The sequence below is a fragment of the Pinus tabuliformis genome, chromosome 6 (genome assembly GCF_031772625.1).
Source record: "Pinus tabuliformis cultivar Carrire ecotype Pingquan chromosome 6, CPIR1, whole genome shotgun sequence".
In the NCBI taxonomy this organism is placed as follows: domain Eukaryota; kingdom Viridiplantae; phylum Streptophyta; class Pinopsida; order Pinales; family Pinaceae; genus Pinus; species Pinus tabuliformis.
The window spans coordinates 1,412,991,555-1,413,012,203 of record NC_142292.1 but is presented as its reverse complement, the minus strand read 5'-3'; the positions used below and the strand labels follow the sequence as shown (position 1 = coordinate 1,413,012,203).

The 20,649-nt window shown below is 40.9% G+C and overlaps 1 protein-coding gene across 1 annotated transcript in view; it reads left to right on the top strand.

Moving 5' to 3' along the window:
* The window catches only part of DPD1 (Polynucleotidyl transferase, ribonuclease H-like superfamily protein), a 243,197-nt gene that overhangs the window by 181,856 nt on the left and 40,692 nt on the right, over window positions 1-20,649 (top strand). Inside the window, exon 3 of the mRNA XM_089426997.1 lies at window positions 8,345-8,550. Within this exon, the coding sequence (XP_089283123.1) occupies window positions 8,345-8,550 (206 nt within the window). The remainder of the gene's footprint in view (window positions 1-8,344; window positions 8,551-20,649) is intronic.

Here is a 20,649-nt window from a genome sequence, read left to right as displayed (position 1 = left end):
ACCAATTGAAATTAAATTGCCTCTAATCTAATTGGTATTGAAGTAACTTGTTCTAATTGTGCATCATTGAGTAATTTGTGATCTTCAACATTTGAGAATCTAATTTTTTGTGATCTAATCGCAATATTCTGGCATCTAAGTGTTCTTTACTTGAAGGCTCTTAATTTAATTGAACATCTCTCGGATAATTGGATGGAATATTTTTAGTTGTTTCAAGTAATTGTCATTGGCATCTCATATTGAATCATTGGCTAATTGTTTCAAGTGGATAAGTGCTCTCATTATCATTTGTTCTTGTTGTAAGCAGATATCTATAGGGAACCCTATATATTGGTGAATCATTGTTAGGAGCACCTTTCTTATTCTTGAGCGATTGTATCGTGGGCATTTGTTATCTCTTGTTGGCACTGCTGAATCTGAGCACTTGTCTTGTGGTTGAGATTATCTTTTCTAAGCATTGTTAAGTACTTGATATCTTAACTTGAAGGAAATCATAACTAAGTACTTAAAGAAGCATTTAAGTAATCTCCCCTTAAGAATCACTCATTGACCTTGCATATCATTCTAAGCTAGTCTTTCATGTAATAACCTACCTCCAAGCATAAGCTTGGTTGATAGACAATAGGACCGCCTTTCTCAATTTAGATTGAGGGACCTAGCAACTCTTTAGTGGTTAACACAGTGACCTTGCAATTGTCAGAGCCATAGTCTCTGCATCATCGGAGGCATCGGGTGGTTAGAACACAGGGGGAGGCATCGTTAATCAAGCCTCTGTTTGCTTCCCATTCGCTTCTATCTCACAACCTACTCTAGAGACTAGTTCTAAAATAATTAAGAGGAAGGTTATATTTAAAATAGGCCTCTAACTTAAAATCAACCAAGATTTTGCATTTGACCTAGCTTGTAGGATTTGCATATCATATAGGATAGTCATTCATTCAAGCATCAGTTGTTCATCCGGTTACTTGGTCTTTAATTGGTCTAAAAGCAAGTAAGTTGACTTCATAAGGTACTGCTCTCATTGATAACTAAATCTAATCCATTGAACTTGCTAAAATCAACCAAATGGCTAGGTCAGTCAATTGTTTCTCCCTGAATTGTTGGTTGCCAATAAGTCTTGCTTTTCTATCTTCCATAGGGACTACCCCCCATAGCCTGTTGTTGGGAGACAGCTAGAACGGAGAGGCCGGGGATCAGAGTGACAACCCCCGATCCAATTCGTTGTTGCACCATGCTTGTACAATTTGAGTGACAACACTCCCCATAAAAGGAACTCTTGGTCCACCATAGGTCTACATTCATGGTTTAACTTGTCTCTCGGATTTGTACAGTCTCAAAAGCATAAAATTACTATGTTGCATGTCAGTGATGTTATAATGGGTCATCACTTGTACAATATTCCCTTCTAGGGATCCCATACACAACATGTGAAGTTTACAAAGTTTGAAGTAACTAACTATGAAAATAGGCTACCCATTTCTTACCCAACTAAGCTAATGGATTCTCCTTTCTTAGTTGATCTTCTTCATTAACTACTTCTTGGACTATTATTGTGTGCTCCACTCTTTCATTTGGTACCTTCTTTTTTGAGGGTGCTTGCACAACTTTCTTGCTTTGTTTTGGATGAAGTTGTGGATGGAGTTTCCAACATTTCTCAATCCGGTGACCACTCATATTACAATGAGTGAAATAGTTCTTTGACATCAATTCCTTTCCATTCGCCATATTTCGACTTGGAGGGTGGCCTTTATGTCTTGTCTTTTTTCTCAGTTGACATGACCTTCCTATATGAGGACTGCCTTGTGTTCTTTATCATGCTCATGAAGTGATGTGCCATTGCTTTGGATAAGGGATTCTTGTAATAGCTTAGGCTTTTCTCTTTAAGCATCTCTTTCTTCAATGACCTTGAAGCATTCTTTAACTTCTCCTTCGCCATATCCCAACCCTGCATAGCAAGGTCTTTCGATAACTTCTAAGGGATTAGTTATACCTTGGCCATTGATTCCAAGGTCCTTTCCTTCAAAGCCCATCTTGGTTAGCAATTTAAAACCAACACCTCAAGTATGCTTCTCAAATGCAACAAAAGGAGTATCTACATCTTGATAGGAAGAGAGAGAACATAATGAATCACTTACACTACATACGTCAGTCACAATTTATGTAGACTCGCCTTTCCTCTTCAATTCTTCAGTCCTCCAAAACTTTGACAAAGTTTCTTCTATGGCTTGCAGCTAAAGTTGCATCTATTGTATGATTCGCAAAAGAAATTCGTGATGAAGCAACAATCTGTCTTGCAGCTCTTGCTTTTTGTCTTTTGAGACTCGCAGTAACCTTCTCAATTCATAATTGTTTTCCTTAACCTGCTGGTCAATCTCTTCAAGCTCCTGTAGTTTTTCTCGCTTCAACTCTTTTCCCATGCTTGTGAGACACACTTGCAAATTTTGTCAGGCCAACTTTGATACCAGACTTGATCTAAAAATTACACTGACTGATTTCTGAACTTATAAGTGTGAATTGACTTATCATAAATTAAAAAACTTAACAAGTAGTTAAAATGTAGCACAGAGAAATGAATAGCAAGAAGAAAGATAGAGGCACAACTTGATAATGGAGTTCACCCAATTTGGGCTACATCTCTGGGCCCGCTCAATTGCGCAACCACTTCATTATTATAATGCGAAGCATTTCATATACTTTATTACATCGCTATGGAACTCAATCCTGCAACAAAATGTTTTCACTAGCTCTAGGAAGATTGTTGCATTGATCTCAGGTTCTTCTTGCTCTCGATTTGCTTGAAAAGATCTTGCAACTGCCTTAGTTTTCCATTCTCCACCTTCATTGTCTCGGAACAAAACTAGCTCGGCCTGCACACTTCGTGAACAAACAACTTTCTGGCACACTGGCAACTTGCATAATTTACAATAGATAGATCTCGAGTTCCATTCCTGATTTCTATCCTTGGACTGCTCAGAAATAACATTAAAAGCCCCATTTTTGTCAAATTACATAGAAAAAGTAGCACCATAAAAGGACTTGGTGTCGAACTATACAACAACTCACACCTCCCTGGCACACTGGTAAAAACACAGATTTGTAAACAACAACTCACTAGGTTGATCTGGACCTTCTCATTGCTTGGCTTTGGTCTTCAAACTTTGCATAAAATCATAAGCCGCATAAAATGTTTCAATAGCAGGCCTCCTTGTGCATTGGTGATAACGTAGAGTTATAAAATTGAGGTCTCGGGGTGATGACCTTTGATCGTTAAGATATTTTGGAACTAGGAAAATTTTGAAACTTTAACAATATATTCGTTGTCGGCCTTTGCAAGGATTATGATGTGGTGAAATAGTTAAGGTTGACGTTTGTTACTGTGGAGGTCATATGTTCAACCTTGCGGCCTTCCAAATTTTGACAATGGATAATATTTGAACTTTAAATATAGTTGGCCCATTGGCATACATAGCTTGGGCTGTCAATGGAGGTCACAGGATCGATCCTCGCCGATGTCATTTTAACACATGCAGCCATACAAAGTTTAAATATAAGCTTGTTCCATAGCCTTATAATGAACGTTGGTTGGCATATTGGTAATACGTTTTGCGCCGAGAAGGTCAGGTGTTCGATCTGCTCTCTCAACCATTTCTTGAACCTTCTTGGCCAATTAGAGGCAGCGACATGGTGGATTTTTTGATTGGCCCACGTCACTGCATAGTCAATCTGCAACGTTATTGCTTAGATGCCACATCAACGTGCCACATTAGCTTGTTTGTACAATCAACATGCCACGTGTCATGATCTGATCGGTCCATTTGTCATGCGACATGTTAGCATCAACGTGAGTGTCTGTATTTTCCGTACAATCACATGTCCTCTTGTGGTGTTGCCTCATTTCACACCTTGCAAACATTTTCCCTGTTTCTTGAAAACTTCAAAATGCCATGACTTTTTCATATGATGTTCGTTTGACTTTGTTCAAGTGTCGTTAGAAAGTTCTCAACAAGCTCTTCGACATGAGTGCATTTACATCAAAATTTGAGATCATCAAATTTTCTTGGTTTTAGGGATCCTAATGGATCAATTTAAAACACAGTATTTCATAAACTCATTTGGCCACCTATAGCTGGTCAAACAATCATTGCATGCTGTTTTTTCTATGTTATTTTACAGATATATAGGTGGAAATAGTACATGCAAGACTAGGGACACTACCCTATGGTTGGCAAGTACTAGCATGAATGGAGACTAAGTTTACACATGATAGAGGGGGCAATTTTTTTCGAAATGTTGCATTGAGATTTCTTATTCCATATTCATCAAATAATCTGATTTCGAAGGGGTAAGAATCTATGCCGAAAGGGGCTCTCCAAGAAAGGCTTGGCCAAATCACATAATATTAAAATATCCTTAGAAGGTTTGCACACTTTAATTGCATAAAGGAGGCTTTGGGACCACGAAAATACTAAATTAGTTCTCCAAAGGTGGATACCTTTGGTAAATGTGCAAATGGTAATTGTGCTTTCATAAGTGTGCCAAGATGGAATGCTTAAGGAAACACTCAACTACCTGAGAGAGTCAATCAACCTTGAGATACCAAAATCATGCCAAGAATAGTAAGAGTAGTTGTGATTCTTTATTAACCAAGACAACTGCCTCCTCAATATGTGGATCTCATAGATAAACTTGCAAATGTGGGCAGTGGTAGTTAGAACTACCCGTTTAAAACTAGGAGGCCCTCAAAGAATGTGCATCAAGACCTAAATCCATGTGTCTTTGACTCAATCCACCCCCAAAAGGTCTCAACAGAAGGTAGGTTCTCTAGGGACATGCGTGATGGTGTGCTCCTCAATAAATGCATATATCTCATCTTTCCAACAAACCAATGCATGTCCCAAGGTGAGCGCTCTAGAGATATGTGCCATGAGAGTTGGAATGCTCCAAAATAACCCAAAACAATCAAAACCATGAGCTACAACTTGAATCGACATGTTAAAGCCATCAAACCACCTCAACAACATGGGTCAAAGGTCAAGTGTTTTAGGAAAATGTGCAACACAAGTGGAATGATTCTCAAAACATGTGCTAAACCACCTTGGAACCCCTTAGTGTTAAACCATCCATCTCTAATATCAGTGCTCCATCAATCAAGGCTCTAAACCCATGCATCACCATCATGTGACCTCATATAGAAGCCAAGGTTGCAAGGCGCTCATCCAACTCTAGCTCTTGTTGACGTGGCATGCCTCCACATATGTGCCGATGCATAGGGAGGTGTGAAATGTCCCCTCAAGCAAACAAATATGCATGATACTATGTAGAAAAAGCTCCAAAAGGTAACAGCAAGCCACATGTGCTACTATGCCTTCGAATATGTGTAGTGCCTCAAATGATGATCCATAATGAAGAAAAAGGCTTCAAGAGTAGCAACAAATAGAAATCAAGCCAACAACCTCTTTATGCAACCTCCTTGGGCAGGGCCTTAAATGTGGATTAGGGCCTCATACAACATGAGGGGTAGCAGGCTGAATCTAGAGTGTAAATTATAGTAGTATATATTTCATTTCTGTCCAACTGAATACACAAGGAAGCCCATTAAAATAAACACTAAACAATTGTACTTTGAGGGAACTAATTTTCCAGCCCTTGGGGCATTATTCCCAACTTATAAGAATATTTAAATTAAGAAAAATCTGCATCTGGGGTGTAGTAAAATTCCAAAATTACATCAAGGATTACGTGCTGGCTGAAATCATCTAACAGTACTAAACGCCTATCCTGATTCCTTTCTGCAGTATAGCAACAAAATTACTGCCTGTATTGGTATCCTGGTCGTGAGTATTTTCTAGTATACACCCAAAATAAAACTTGTCTCTACATACATAGACGCTAAAGAGAAACAGGGTTATTATTGAGATATGGAGGTGGAACAGGCTCCTGAGGAGGAGCTTCTGCATTTAGATCAGGTATAGTGCGAGGGGGAGAGCATACAGGTTGTGCAGAAGAGGAACGAGCTTGAGTGCTGTGCTGGCCAGAGAGTTTCAGTTCCTCAATTTAACCCTTGAGTGAACTGATTTCATCTTCAATCCTTTGGAGCTGCTATCTCTCTTCTATATCCATGGTGGAGGACCACTGAGTTGCCTGCTGAGAGTACTGCAGATGGAGATGAACTGTACTATCCTGGATATTAGAGATTTTAGTGGATGAACAGTACACTGTCTTCTTCCTGCTTGCCTGGCCTTGCGTTGTGATCCTAGTTGTACATTGCCTTGCTCCATGTACCATGCTGATCCTGCAAATAAACTTTCTGAAGCTTGTGCCCAATGCAGAAGTTGTCTGGAGGGATGAGCCGGACAATAGGAGCATCTAATCTAAACTGCCTGTCTCCTCTCAATTCACAGAGGGAATTGAGAGAAAGGCATCCACGAAACCTGACCAAGTGGGAAATTTATTCTGCAGAGGAATCATCATAATGTAGTGCTTGCTTGAGATAACCAGATATGCTATGTGTGAAGCCATGTAGAGTGAGGGAAAGATGGAGTAGGTGAGTCCATGTATTGTTTTGTACACAGGAGCATCATCCAACTGTCCAGGGAGACCACTGCACTGCCAGGTGATGTGTGCTTGCAATTGCCAAGTGGTTCTTGTGACTATTGCTGGTGATTGCCAAGTGATGGACTCTTAGTAATGTCATATGCATCATCATTAGGGGATTGGGATGTCGATGTCCCTCTCATTAATTTGAATTGTACCTTCCTCCTTCCTAATGGCTAGGTTTGCTAGAGCATCAGCCCTATGATTGTTTTGTCGTAGGACATGGCAGGCTTGGTGGGCCCTTTCAAAATCAAACTGAGTCCGAAGTTTGAAGGGAAGCTGCCTGTGTAGATGCTTAATGATAAGGGATGAATCTCCCACAATAATTAATTTACAGATTCTCAGGGCGACTGCTTGTTGATTACTTGTAACACTGCATACCCCTTAGCTTGAGTGTTTGTGGCTTTGCCTAGGCTCCAAGAGAACGCTAATTGTTCATTTCCTCCGGGGTTTTCTAATACCTTGTTGCAACCTGCCATCTCTAGATTGCGCTTTGAGGTCCCATTGAAACAGAGAACATACCATTGCTGAGATTTTGGTCACTGATCAAACTCTGCAGGGGGGATTTGTAGTTCCCAGGTGTTGCTGGGAGAAGAGGGGCTGGGGCTGAGAGTCTTTATATTGAATTAGGAAAACTGGCTTTCTTCTAAACAATTTAGATCTTGAGGGTGTGATATTTTGGGACTCGTTGAGGTGTTCTGTTAGTAGGGAGATGGCTCTTGCTTCTACAACTGTGGGATGAGGGCAGGTTTCTTGAAAGATTGCTTTGTTTTGAGCCAGCCATATTTTTTCAGCATATGAATTTGGGAAGAGCTTGCCATAGCCTTTAAAAGGAGGTTTTCCTGTGAAAGAACACATGTAAAAATTGGCCTGTGAATCAAAAGGATATGGGTCAGCCATTGAAACCTTTGGGCCATATCTTTAAGAGCTGCAATTGATAGCTCTTCCTCCATGCTATATAGATATGCAGGTGCATCCCACTTGGGTGTGCAGGTGCCATAATCTTTTGTGTTTTCATTGTTTAGTTCTTGCTAGTTTTAGCTCTTCCTATAGTTGCAGTAGTAGTGCCCTTTGGATAGAGGGACAAAACATTTAGGGATGCAATCACATTGTTAACATAGTTTATTTTAGTGCTCTAATATTGTTGACACCTTGTTAGTTTTAGTTCTTTCTATAGTTGCAGCAGCAATGGCATTTGGATACATGCACAGAACAGTGAAGGATGCAATTGCATCCATAACACAGTTTATTATTGTGCTCTAATATAGATGACACCTAAAGTACCCATGGACTTTAGTTCCTGAGACTATAGCCATGTGATTTAGGGACTCTAGTTCCTGAAATGTTACTCTATGACTCTGATGGAATAAAACATGAACTTGATGTTCTGCTGATAATCAACCTATTAGAAGGATTTTGTTTTTGGTCAGTTTCAGGTTATGTACTTACATCTCATTGGCAAGGGTGTTTTGGTTGCCTGTGAGCATTCATGTCATTTGAAATGAAGTCATAAGAATAACATATGTAATCTTTGCGATTCTGTATTTCCAGTCGTATTTGTATCTTAGCCATAGAACCGGTTAGCTAAATCCAATGCATTGTTGAAGCACATCATATTTCAGTTCTGGTATGCATTTTGCAAAGTTTTTTTAGTTGCTACTACACACAATTGTAGTGTAAGTATTGTTTTTTATCTACATTGTGGATTTACTGTAATAAATCTGATACATTAATGATTTTTCTCAAATAGGTGGAAAGACCTTGCTCCTATTTTAATCCATTTTATAAAGTTTCGACAGAAAGCTGGTGGTCCTGTTATTTTGGTGGCTCACAACTGTCGTCGCTTTGATGCACGTTTTCTTGTGAAGGAGTTTAGCCGCTGTTCAGTCGAAATTCCTTCTGATTGGGTTTTTGTAGATACACTTCCTCTTGCTCGTGAAGTAATGAAGTTGAATCGTAGGTGTCTCTTAACTTCTGTTTAGATGAATCATGTCATGATTAAGAATAAAGATTGTGGATTGAAGTTTTATGCTGTCCTGTCTCTTTGCTTCTGAAAGTTGCTTCCTTGTGAGGGTTAAATTTCGGTGAAATTTTCAATGGATGTCATTCAAATATCAACTAATTCTTACCTTTATATAGTTATAATAGTCATTTTTTCAACCTTCTTGGTAGATGGTGAACTTCAGCATTGAAGCCTCGTGATTAAAGTGTCACATTCTTTCATATCAGTGTTGTCTAGTCACAGTTTCAATTTCAAACATCTGGCCATGCACAGATAATAATTTGTGTTCCTTCCAATACTTGTTTCCCTCTTTCAAGTTTGATACTTCTTAATTTCTATAGTCAGACACGTTGCTGCAAAACCTAGCAAGCCTTGGAGAGGGGTGCCCGACAAGGCTAACACTAGACCAAGTGACAACAATTGGGCGAGGGCCTGTTACCGTTCAAACTAGCAGGGGTCCTAGGAGGCGATCCTAAAAGGGCAGCTGCTAGGTTAAGGGCAACGATGGAGCGATAGCCCACTGTCACCTCAACTAAGGCTCCCTACTCTTTATGGACTTTCACCGATGGGAGGAGACCCGATATAAAGGGAATCACTAGATGAATGAGCCAATGAAAGGATGAGGAGTGATTCCTAAGGCCTATTCACAAGGGAGACTCAATTGTATGGTTTGCTTGCTTGAGAAGCAAGGCTCCCTAGGAAGGACTAAGGGGATTTCAAGGGCTAGGGTTTGAGGATAAGACTTGTAAGAAAGATACCTAGTCCTAGAAATCCTTTTGAAAACTTGGTTTCCAAGTGGTCTTTGTGAAATTAACTTCAATAGGTTGTGGGACCACACGAGACCAAGTGGACCCAAAATTAGGTCAAGGGGATGGAATTGATCAACTAGGGGTGTGCTTGACCTAATTGAGGGGGAGAAGGGGATCAAAGGACAAATTTTCGGTAATTTTGGTGCAATGATCCTAGTGAGGTCACTAGCCAATGGAAACCAAGGGCAAGAATCGATCCCGAAGCTAGGGCTTGAAATATCTCAAGATCCCACTGTTGGAATTGCTTCAAATTTGGAGGGCCTCTAGAAAACGTAACAACGCAATAGTGGGCAAGAGATCGAACATTTTAGATGGATGAATCATTGAATCATGAGAAAATTGATGCCCTAGGTCACCTATGGGGGCTAGGCCTAGAAAGAAAGGGAGAGAGGTGAGGAAAAATATGCTTTTGAGTGATCACCTATGGAGGATTAATGCCTTGTCCTTTGGGAGAGATGGAGTCAAGGAGATTTTAACATTTGGAATGGATTCACTTAGTCAAGGAGGCCTTAGAAACAACTTCACATGGCATTAGGGCATGAGAATAACTGCTTCAAGGTCTTTATACTTTGATTTGCAATATTTGATGACTTATCAAGATAAAATTTTGACACAAAATATCTCTAGGAATATTCACTCATTCATACATGGCCCATGACATGATGCAACGCTATAAAAGATCAAATTTCCACAATTTCGCATTAGAAAAGTAGTAAATTTCAGCCTAGTATAGCGAAAATCCCAGCAACATGCATGTGACAAGAGAAAATAACAAGTATAGCATTTAAAGAGTACTTACATGTAAGAAAGAGTATATCCAATCATCAACATATGCTAATAATGAAGCTCTAAGACAAAATGAAAGAGATCCAAACATCAAAATTCATCCAAATGCGTTCTCCAAGAAGGATAGCTAAAATCTCACAAGAGAATATAACCCAATCCAAGTGATGATCATCAAAATTAATCATCTCACTTCTATTTATACACTTTCTAATGAATTCGATTTAGCTAAATTGGCCTAATTGAGCCCTTAAAATAAAATAATGTGCATAATAACAATACTTTTGGTGACAAGCCCACCAAATAGCTCCATAATAAGAATAATTAGCCTCTCAAGAGGGCAGAATGATCAATATAGTGAGTCGTTGGGCCTCTGAGAAGGCCTAATGAAGTCCAAGGGGTGCCATGATGTGAAAATGGACTCCAAACATAGTGGACAAGGGGTTGGCCCCTTGTTTTCCAAGCAAGTACCTGTGTTGCTCCCAAGTGGGTGTGGGGGCATAAGGATGTCCTCATGGGTCTCCAAGTGGGTCGAAAATGCTTGTAGATCCTCTATAAGGGCTAGGATGATGTAAGCCCTCGCTCTGCAGTGGGACACATTCTTGGGATCCTGAAACATCTGGCAAGTCACATGGTTCAAGTGTGGAGCTGGCTGAGCATAGTGAACCAGGTGCATCATCCTCAGCCAAAAGGTGGAACACAAGCAATCAATGAGTGGTGCTGGGGATCCATGAAGTACTGCCTGCTATGGTGGAGGCCCATGGCTCTCAACGCTCACCGTACAGGTGCCAATGTGGCCCTTTGGAGGGCCAGGACCCGGTATAGGGAGACCAAACCCGAAATGGAAACCCAACTGCAATCCTGCATAAGATCCAATGCATCCCCTTGCCCTCCAATACAACAAATCATTAGAGTAATCAAGTAAAAGAGCTTACAAGTCATGGGATCAATAGGGCACTTCATGGTGGCATGCCCTTCCATAGTGGTCTTTGGCATGTAATAGTGTCTCCAAGTTCAATAAGGGGTTAATCAAGGACCCTATTAGGTGGTTTCAACCTATAAAGGGGGTGACATGTCCATGGTACATTCCTCAAGTGGTAGGTGGAAAATGATATAGTAATGGAACAGAGTGGGGATGAGGGGAAACATCCAGACCACATGTCATGGCACAAGGGTAGCTATAATAGGGGAAGCCCACACCTGGGTATATGAGTGTAGGAGGGAGCAAATTGTGGTACATGAGCTACCCCGACATTTGTTTTTCCACCCTTTTTCATATGCCTTTTGCCTTTTATTGACTTTTCTTCATAACTGCTCGGGGCTCCAGGGGATGAGAGCATGATGTGTAATATGTAGCAGTGGATACCCCCTTAAGGTGGGGCAGTTCATTGCCCACCAGGGGTTGGGACAATCATGGATTCCTTAATAAAAGAGGGGGTTGATCTAGGGCCCATAGGAACCAGGGTGATGGCCATGGAGAAGGGGTAGAGTTCATGTTTGGCTTTTTCCCATGTGCTAAATTTGTATGTCTCGACCATATTTTGCATTTTGTGGTACATTTCCTATTGAGAGTGGCCAAATTATGCTTTTTTTTTAGCTGCATCAACCTCCAAGGCATCGTTCTAGGCCCGACACAAGGTGTGGACAAGGCGAGGGGGAGGGTAATCCCATGTGGACATAGTGGACACATGTGGACCTGGATGGGAAAATAGATGAATGGGGATAAAATGAGTGGAAAGGGAGTGATTTAGGTGGTATCAGGAAGCGGGACCACAAAACCAAAATTGGGACTTCCCATGTAGTGCCAACCCTAAAGCCAATGGTCAGTAAAGGAGTCCAAGGGTAACCACAAAGTCGGGTAGTGGAGACAAAAATACAAGCCTAACCCACTCTTTCCACCGAATCAGCCCACCAATCCATGCCCAAAAGTGCCCATGACAAGAAAAGAAAATTAATCAATTATACCAACGAAAAGCCATACCTTTGGGGTCGAGAGGCCCACCTTCAAACATACATTCATGATAAGTGGTCAAGGGACCACATGGCAGGCTCAGCTGGCGGAGACAATGGCACATTGAGCTATCTGGTGGCTGCAAGGGGTTGTTGGATTTTGACCGAGGACAATCTAGGAGAAAATTTTATGCTATATATAATACCCACAGTTGGTGGGTAACAGGGCCCATTGTCACGACAGCCAAAACCCCTTGTTCTTTATAGATTTTCATCGATGGGAGGAGTCTCGGTAAGTGAGAAGATCACTTAATGGATATTCTAAGGTTAGGGTACAAGGTGACACTATAAAAGTTTCTACAAGAAAGACACAATTTAGGCTCAAGGCTCCAATAGGAGGCAATTCGCTTTCTTTATATAAACCTATAAGAAGGGGCATAAGAACTACGACTTGATTGGTAAATTGAGTGTTGGATGGCCAAAGGTCCTAGGCAAGGAGAAAGGGTTTCCAAAAATGTATATCAACAAAATCAAGGCACATGTGTTGAAAAGTGTAACTAGGTTCGGTCTTCATAATGACATGTAATTGTGACTTTTGTAAATGATGAAAAGAAGAAAATAAAATTATTAGTGCTTTCTCCATGGGTTTCATGAGCAAGAGATTTTATTTTTAGATGGCTCCCATTGAGAGCCTTTAGGATTTGTCATTAAAGTCAAATAGAGTCAATGTCATGTATGAAGAACCCTTCTTGGGCATGTTACAAATGTATTTAAATCTATAGGATTGTCTAATAGACAAGCACACGACTTCAAGATGAAGCAAGAACTCTCATGTCGGCTCAACTAATGGAGACACACCTCTTCGAGATCACAGGTCCACTTATTTATATGGGTCAACAACTATATATATGCATGTAGGATCTCTGCATTTCTACAATCAAGGAATTTAGATATCTCTCTGAAGTTTTGGTGGACAGTTATAGTGATGAGTTCGGATGTTAAATCGTAGAAAGGAACTTGGATAGGTAGGAACAACGAGGATCTATAGGAATAGGAGTTCGGTTTTTTAGAGTGAAAGTCTTGGTGCTACAACAGAAGCACACAATTTGGTCAAGGGTATATAAGCCACAGTTTTGGTGCTGTCTCCTATAGTCAAAGTTTCGGTGCAATATATGGTTTTGTGTCACCACAGTTAGGAGGATTCGGTGCCACCTCATTAAGAAGGTTCTGCTGTCATCACAGTCAAAGGATCTCGCTACTACCACAGGAAGAAGATCTCAGAAAGAAGGTCTCCATCTCGGTGATGATACAGTAAGGTTATATTAGTGACAATGATTAGATCTCAGTGATGATAATGTCTCAGTGCTAAGAAGGTCGAAGTGGAAGATGAGTCGAGAAGAAGAAAAGAGCAGAAGACAATCAAGAGAACTTGTATCTTGGTCTTGGAGTGGAAACTAGGTCAAGGGTCTTGGTCTTGGTATTCGTCAATTGGAATCTCTATAAGAAGAATTTGTGCGGGTTTTCCTCTCAAAGGGTAAGAGGTTTTGGCCCTAGCTCATAGCCTACTTTCTGTGTCTCTTGTCTATTTATGTTCATGTATTGGTAGCTATTTGATGAAGAAGAACATTAATATGTAAGTGAAGAAGATCCTAATCCAATGAAGTAAAAAGCACTCACAAGCAGTTACTAATTAAAGAGAAATCACCTAATTCATGATGCCCTAGATTTCTCAACATGGTATTGGAGCTAAGGTGACTAAGTGAAGGAAGGGCATCTCATCAAGGGACACTCAAGGATCGAATCTCGAGAAAAACACCAAAGCAAGTTGAAGGATATCAAAGTGAAGTTGAGATCTACATCGAACCCTAGATCGAAAAAGAAGTTCATCAAGTTTGAAGATCCTCATCAAGTTGAAGAGATCTACAATGCAAGGTAGCCCAAAGTATAAACATCCAAGAGAAGCATTTCTAGGACTAAGATCACATCATCTTGGAGAAAGTCGAAACCCTAGAGGCATTTCTGATCTGCACTCATTCACCACTAGAGAAGTTGAAGTATCTTGAAGGCTAGTTATCCAAAGAAGGCTAGAGGAATTGTTATCATCTTCAAAAGGCTATAAGACAAGTTCCCTCTCTTTGAAGTAAGGACCCCTCCCTTATCCTTAAAGAAGATCATCCGAGGAAGCGTCAAGACATCCTAATCAATCACCATCATCAAAGGGAGCTAGATCAAAGGCGTTGTCATCATAAAAGGGGAAATCTCCTTTTATTGAAGAAGAGATTTCATTTGGAAGAAGACTATCCAAAAGGGCACTAATACATGTTCATCAACCACCATCAAAGGGATCAGGTTGAAGATTTCATCTTCACTTTGTGAAAATCCTTGAATCTACACATCAGGAATCCTACTGCAATCACTGATTTATCATCTCCTACTTGTTTTTACATTCAACAAGTTATTTAATTATTTAAATAGCGATGAAAACACTATTGCAGAGTACACATACATGCAAATCATGAACTAAAAGTAGAACGAGACAAATACACAAGTGACACCATTATTTTTTGACAAACGTCCCTGGAAAAACCCAATTCAGGAAAACTGGTGCAGCGTTTAGAGGGTTTGTATTATTAAGCAAGCAAAATCTGAGTACAATAGGTTGCCTCTCACATCGGCTAACCTTTCAGAGAAATATCGGCAACAAGAAATACATACGAAGGTTTACCTCGTTCTCTAAGTCACAACTTATCCATTGAATGGCAGACTTCGACAACCACTGCGAAAATCCCAACACAATATGCTTTGTGTGGGCGAGCGTCTTGCCTCGGGGAGATTGCGTCACTTCTGTGCTGGATCAATTTGCTCTCAAGAGCTTCGACTTCAGCCCTCTCGGCTCAGAATATCGAACTCCTAGCAAAATCTCGAACTTCCGACGATTATCTTGCACTGCCACTGCAAGAAACCCTTATGGCCTGCGTTAGCACTACGTGAGCCCCTTCCTGGGCTCCATAGGCCTCTGCGCTATCTCTCTGATGCTATTGCTGCCTCTCTGCCTAGTACTCGTTGACTCAGAACTCCCTTCCGATCCAACTCTCTGCCACTGCCCCTCACTACAACTCAGATCACCTATTCGATTTTCTCAGCAAACCTCGCACCATAAAAATCGAACTGACTTTTCAATATGGTGTCTCTCCGACTGACCCTCAAGCTATACTTTTCCTGTTGATGAATCAATGACCGAGATTAAGTCCATAATCAAAGACTAAGATTAAAAACGACTTGATCCTCGTCACTTAGAAGTTTCTCACCCATATTCTTATTAATACCCATTAATATTTTTATTTTCCCCATTAAAAATATTAATTATTTTAATAACTCCTCATTCGGGTGGAATTTCTCCAAACGATTTCTAGGTTCTGGAGATCTCATGTATTCTAGCCCCTCCACAAAATTTCGGAGCTAGAGTACATCCGATGCTACCCAAAATCAACACTCCCTCTTAGCGAGGAATGTGCTCTAGTAACACTTCTCAGCAAAATTACTACACTGATCCACTGTGTTGGTTGTCTATGCTGCTGATGCTTGGCCTGATGCCCTTCATCCACTGCACTGCTGCCCATGACTCTACCACTCCCACTCAATGTTGCACGAAGCGCCCCCCCCGGCGGTTCCAAGTCCCGAAGCGCGTCCCGTTCATTGAAGCATGGCGCTGCAGAGGAGGAAGCGTATGCTTCTGTATGCTTCGGAAAGGAGGCCGTGCGCAAGGCAAAAAAAACAATTTTTTTTTTTTTTAATTTATGTTAACTTAACATAAAGGGGTGGGTTAGGGTGAGGTTAGAGTGAGATTAAGGTGAGGAATGAAAAGAATAAAGCCCCCATTCGTTCCTCATTTTCTCACTTTGAGTTTATGAGAGTTGGAGAAGAGAAGAGAGGAGAGGAGAAGAGAAGAGAGGAAAGGAGAGGAGAAGAGAGGAGAGCTTGGAGGAGGAGCTAGGAGAAGGAGGAGGAGCTTGGAGCAAGAGCTTGGAGGACTTCATCTACAAGAGCTAAAGAGGTAAGTTCAAACCCCAAACTCCCTTATTTTTTTGACAATTTTTTTGTATTTTTCTCCTCCCTCTCCTACTCTTTCCCATTGTTACTACTTGCTCCTTTACTTACAGGTTGTCCACCACCTATATCCATATTCCAAGATGGTGTTCTTTTGGCTTCTATGTATCATTCCACTCTTGGTTTTAATGATGGCAAAGAGGAATAGAAATAGAAGGGAAGAAACACAAGAGGACAGTGGTCCCAATATGAGTGACCCAATGTATGATGAGGAGGAAGGGTTTGAAGAGGAAGGGGATGAACCTGAAGAGGACACTGAAACACAATATGGGAAAGCTACATCAACACCCTTGTGGAACTATGTGACCAAACTTGATGGGGGAAAGGGTGGTGGATCTTACAAATTTGTGTGCTCTCATGGTTGTCATGAAGGAAAAGCATATTGTGGTTCATATACCCATTTGAGGAGGCATCTTTGTGGGGTGCTGGACAGTGATGAAAAAAAGGGTCCTGTGGGGGTACAAATTTGCCCAAACATTTCAACTGAAGAAAGAAGAAAATACATCCAAATAGAGATGGCTGCACAACAAAAAAACAAGAAACAAAGAACTCATTTTTAATCAAGTGCAACCTCTAAAATTGGTAGCTGCTCATCTCCTCATGGTACTTCTGCAAGCTCTGGAGGTAGAAGAACAATAGGGGATTTCCTTAATGTTGTTGGGAGGGATGATGTGGATGGAAAGATAGTCCGTTTTCTTTGTGCTTGCGGTGTACCATTCAATGTGCTTCGCTCTCCCTATTGGCATGAAATGGTAAAGGCCATCAATGAAGCCCCAAAAGGATACAAGGCCCCCAACTATGAGAAAGCTAGAACAATGTTATTAGAAAGAGAAAAGCTAAGGTTCAAAGAGCTTTGACACGTTTTACAAATGAGTGGGTAGATTCTGGGGTATCCATTGTATCAGATGGGTGGACAAATATTAGAAACCAACATATGTTCTTGGTGTTTCTTCTAGTGGTGCAGTATTTATTACATGTCATGACTCCTCCTCCATCACTGCATCTGCACAAAACATTGCAGATCTCCTATTGAAATCAATCAAAGATGTTGGTTCGAATAATGTGGTTCAAGTGATCACAGATAATGCAGCAAATTGTAAGGCAGCGGGAAAAATTATTGAGTGTACTCATCCACACATCTTTTGGTTTGGGTGCCTGGTTCACACATTGAACCTTTTGATGCATGGTATTGTGAAGCACAAAGAATGTGGGTGGATTACTGTGCTTTACAGGAGAGGGAAGCAGCTCATTAAATTCATCACAGGGCATACAAGGGTAAACTACTTCTATGGCACTTACTCCAAGTTGCAGTTGCTTAAAATTGCAAAGACAAGATTTGCTAGTTATTACCTCACCTTTAGGCGGCTAGTGAAGGTGAGACAAGCTTTAACTAATCTGGTTTGTGCCGAAACATGGGATGAAATTAACACTGACATAGATGGAGCTAATGCAGTCAAGGACACTGTTCTTGATAGTTACTTTTGGTCACAGGTTAAATATGTTTTGCAATTCACCAAACCAATTTATTACATGATCAAGTTTGCAGATTCAGATTGACCAGTAATTGGGGAGGTGTATGAGCAAATGGATAGCATGTTGGGGCAGATTAAAGACATTGTTGAGCCTAGAGATACCACCTTGTACAATTATATTCGTGTAGAGGTGCAAAACTGATGGGAAATGCTAAATGTTACATTGCATGCATTAGCATATGTTTTGACACCTAAATACTATCATCCATCATGGCTTTCAACACCAGCACCTGGGGGGGGAAGCAGGAGAAAACCACACCAAGATCAAGAGTTTCACAAAAAATATATGGCTGCATTGAGTAAATTAATCCTTGATGAGGAGGATGCTGCATTGGTACGGAGACAGGTGAGCAACTATACGCCTAACACTGGTCCATTTGGGAGCATGCATGCCATTAAAGATCGAGAGACTTTTTCTTCTCTTGAGTGGTGGAACATGCATGGAGGGGGTACTCCACTTCTACAGGCTTAGGCATTGTGGGTGCTATCACAGGTGGTAAACACTTCTTCTGTAGAGAGGTGTTGGAGCTCTTATTCTTTCATCCACAGTGTTAAAAGGAACAGGTTGAGTTTAGACCAGGCAGAGAGCTTGGTTTATGTTCATTACAACTTGCGATTGTTGTCCCATTACTGTGAAGATGCAAAGTCTAATAAAGGCCTGTTGATTTGGGACAAGAATCCAGAGGAGCCCAATTTGGAGGATGGAGTGTTGCGAATAGAGCAATTAGAGGATGCTCTTATCCAGGTATGTCCATTGTGGTATGAATTTTCCAATTTTTCCTTATAAAGCATTTCTCTAATTCATGTTTTTAATTTTTTTGTTAACTAGTGTTTTTTTTTTTGCATGAATTTTTTGAGCGATTCCAGGATGATGATGATCGTGTTGATATGCCACCTCCACCCCCATCTGGTCCCTTGGTTCCTAGGTTCCATGGTTCAACACCAACAGCAGAGGGTTCTTCTTCATCAGTTTCAGTGCCACTTCCACAACTTCCACCGGCACCATCTTCTTCATTGCCATCGCGTGGAGGGCCCTGCCCGCCGACACGTTCTGTTCGTGGTGGAAGGAGGAGAGATTAGTAGATATATTCACAGTCTACTACGTTTTGTCATAGATTACTCATTAGACTTGTAGGCTTGTGAATTTGAATTTTGAACCTTTTTTGTCTTGGCGGTGACCAAGTGACATATTTTGTAAACAATTATTATTTGAATTTTGGACATGACAAATGTTGACAGTTGCTCACTTGCTAGATAAATCATAATATGCTCTATGTTTTATGTTTTATAATATGCTTAAATGTTTTATGTTTTATAATATGCTTAAAAATTTGATGTATGTTTGTAATAGCTAGAATATAGATGATTGTTGTACATACTAGTAACTACAATGGAATCATGAATGCCATATCTATCTTGATTTATGCAAAAATATGCATGTTTTCATGTCTTCTACAACTAATTTGCTATTTGGGATGTTTGTTTTGAGTATAAATGCAAAAAAATATAATATATATATATATATATATATATATATATATATATATATATATATATATATAGCAGACGCTTCGCTTTCTAGATTTTTGGAAAATGACGCTTCCGCGTCCCCACTTCCAAAAAACGCTTTCGCTTCGTGCAACATTGCTCCCACTGCTACATCTGTACTAGAAATCCCTCAAATGCTGCACATGCTGCCCATAGCATTGCCACTGCTAACTGTTGCACTGCAACTCAGTTGCTGAGAAGTAAGCAACTGAAACTTCACCAAAACACTGACATGTTGGTCAGTCTGGATGCCTTGTGATGTTGAAGCTACCTCTGCTGCTAATCTGCGCTGATCCTCTGCTGCTACTGTGCTGCTGCAAACTGTTCTGTGCCTCTCGCACTGCTACAACATCCACTACGCTGCCTCAGACTTTGGCACTCTAGCTTTGCCACTATCGCTCCATCACACCTCGCTCCAACCGACACCCGTCATTTTGCTACTGTTGTTAAGGGCTCCCGTAGCCATATGTGATCCAAGAGTTTGGGCACCTCAAGGATCCTGCCCCCTGTTGTATTTTCTAAGTCTATCTGTTAGAAAATTAATCTGTATTTTGCTGGTTTATTTCTTCTACTCGTTTAAATTCGAACAAGTAATATAATACATTTAAATACCGAACTAAACACAATACAGTCACAGCATCCACAGATCATCAACTGAAAGAAAACAAGCACACAAGTGACACCATTATTTTTGGACAAATGTCCCCGGAACAACCCAATTCTGGAAAACCGGTGCAGCTCTTCAAAGGGTTATATTATTATGCAGTCTATCTGAGTACAACTGGGTGCCTAACCGGCTCACCCGACAGAGAAAAATACATGGCAACAATACCTCTATATTCAGAAACATGTATTCAGAAAACCAATCCCATGAAACCCTATCCGGCACAACTGAAGCTCAGCGTTGGCCCTTCTGGTCTCTGCGTCAACCATCTGCTGCCCTGCATCAACCCCAGGACCTTATGCATTAGCCCTCTGAGGCACTGCGTAGCCTATGGGACCCTCTGCGTCACTCCAACAGCGTCTGCGTGGATGACGCAGTCCCTCTGGCCTCTGCTCTGTGTCTGCTGGGCTCTGCGTAGCCTGGACTAGCTGCTGCTCTTTCTCTCTCTGCTTCTGCGCTGGTCTCTTAGTATTGTCTCTGCCTCTCTTCCTCGTACTCACTGCCCCTCGCTGCTGATCACGGATTCAACTTTGCTTAGCAACCCTGCTTTAGCAAAATGAATGACTGATCATTCTGGTGTGTTCTCCAACTGACCCTCAAGCCTCCTCTTATACTTTTCTCGTTGGTCCTTCAACGACCGAGATTAAATCTCTAATCAAT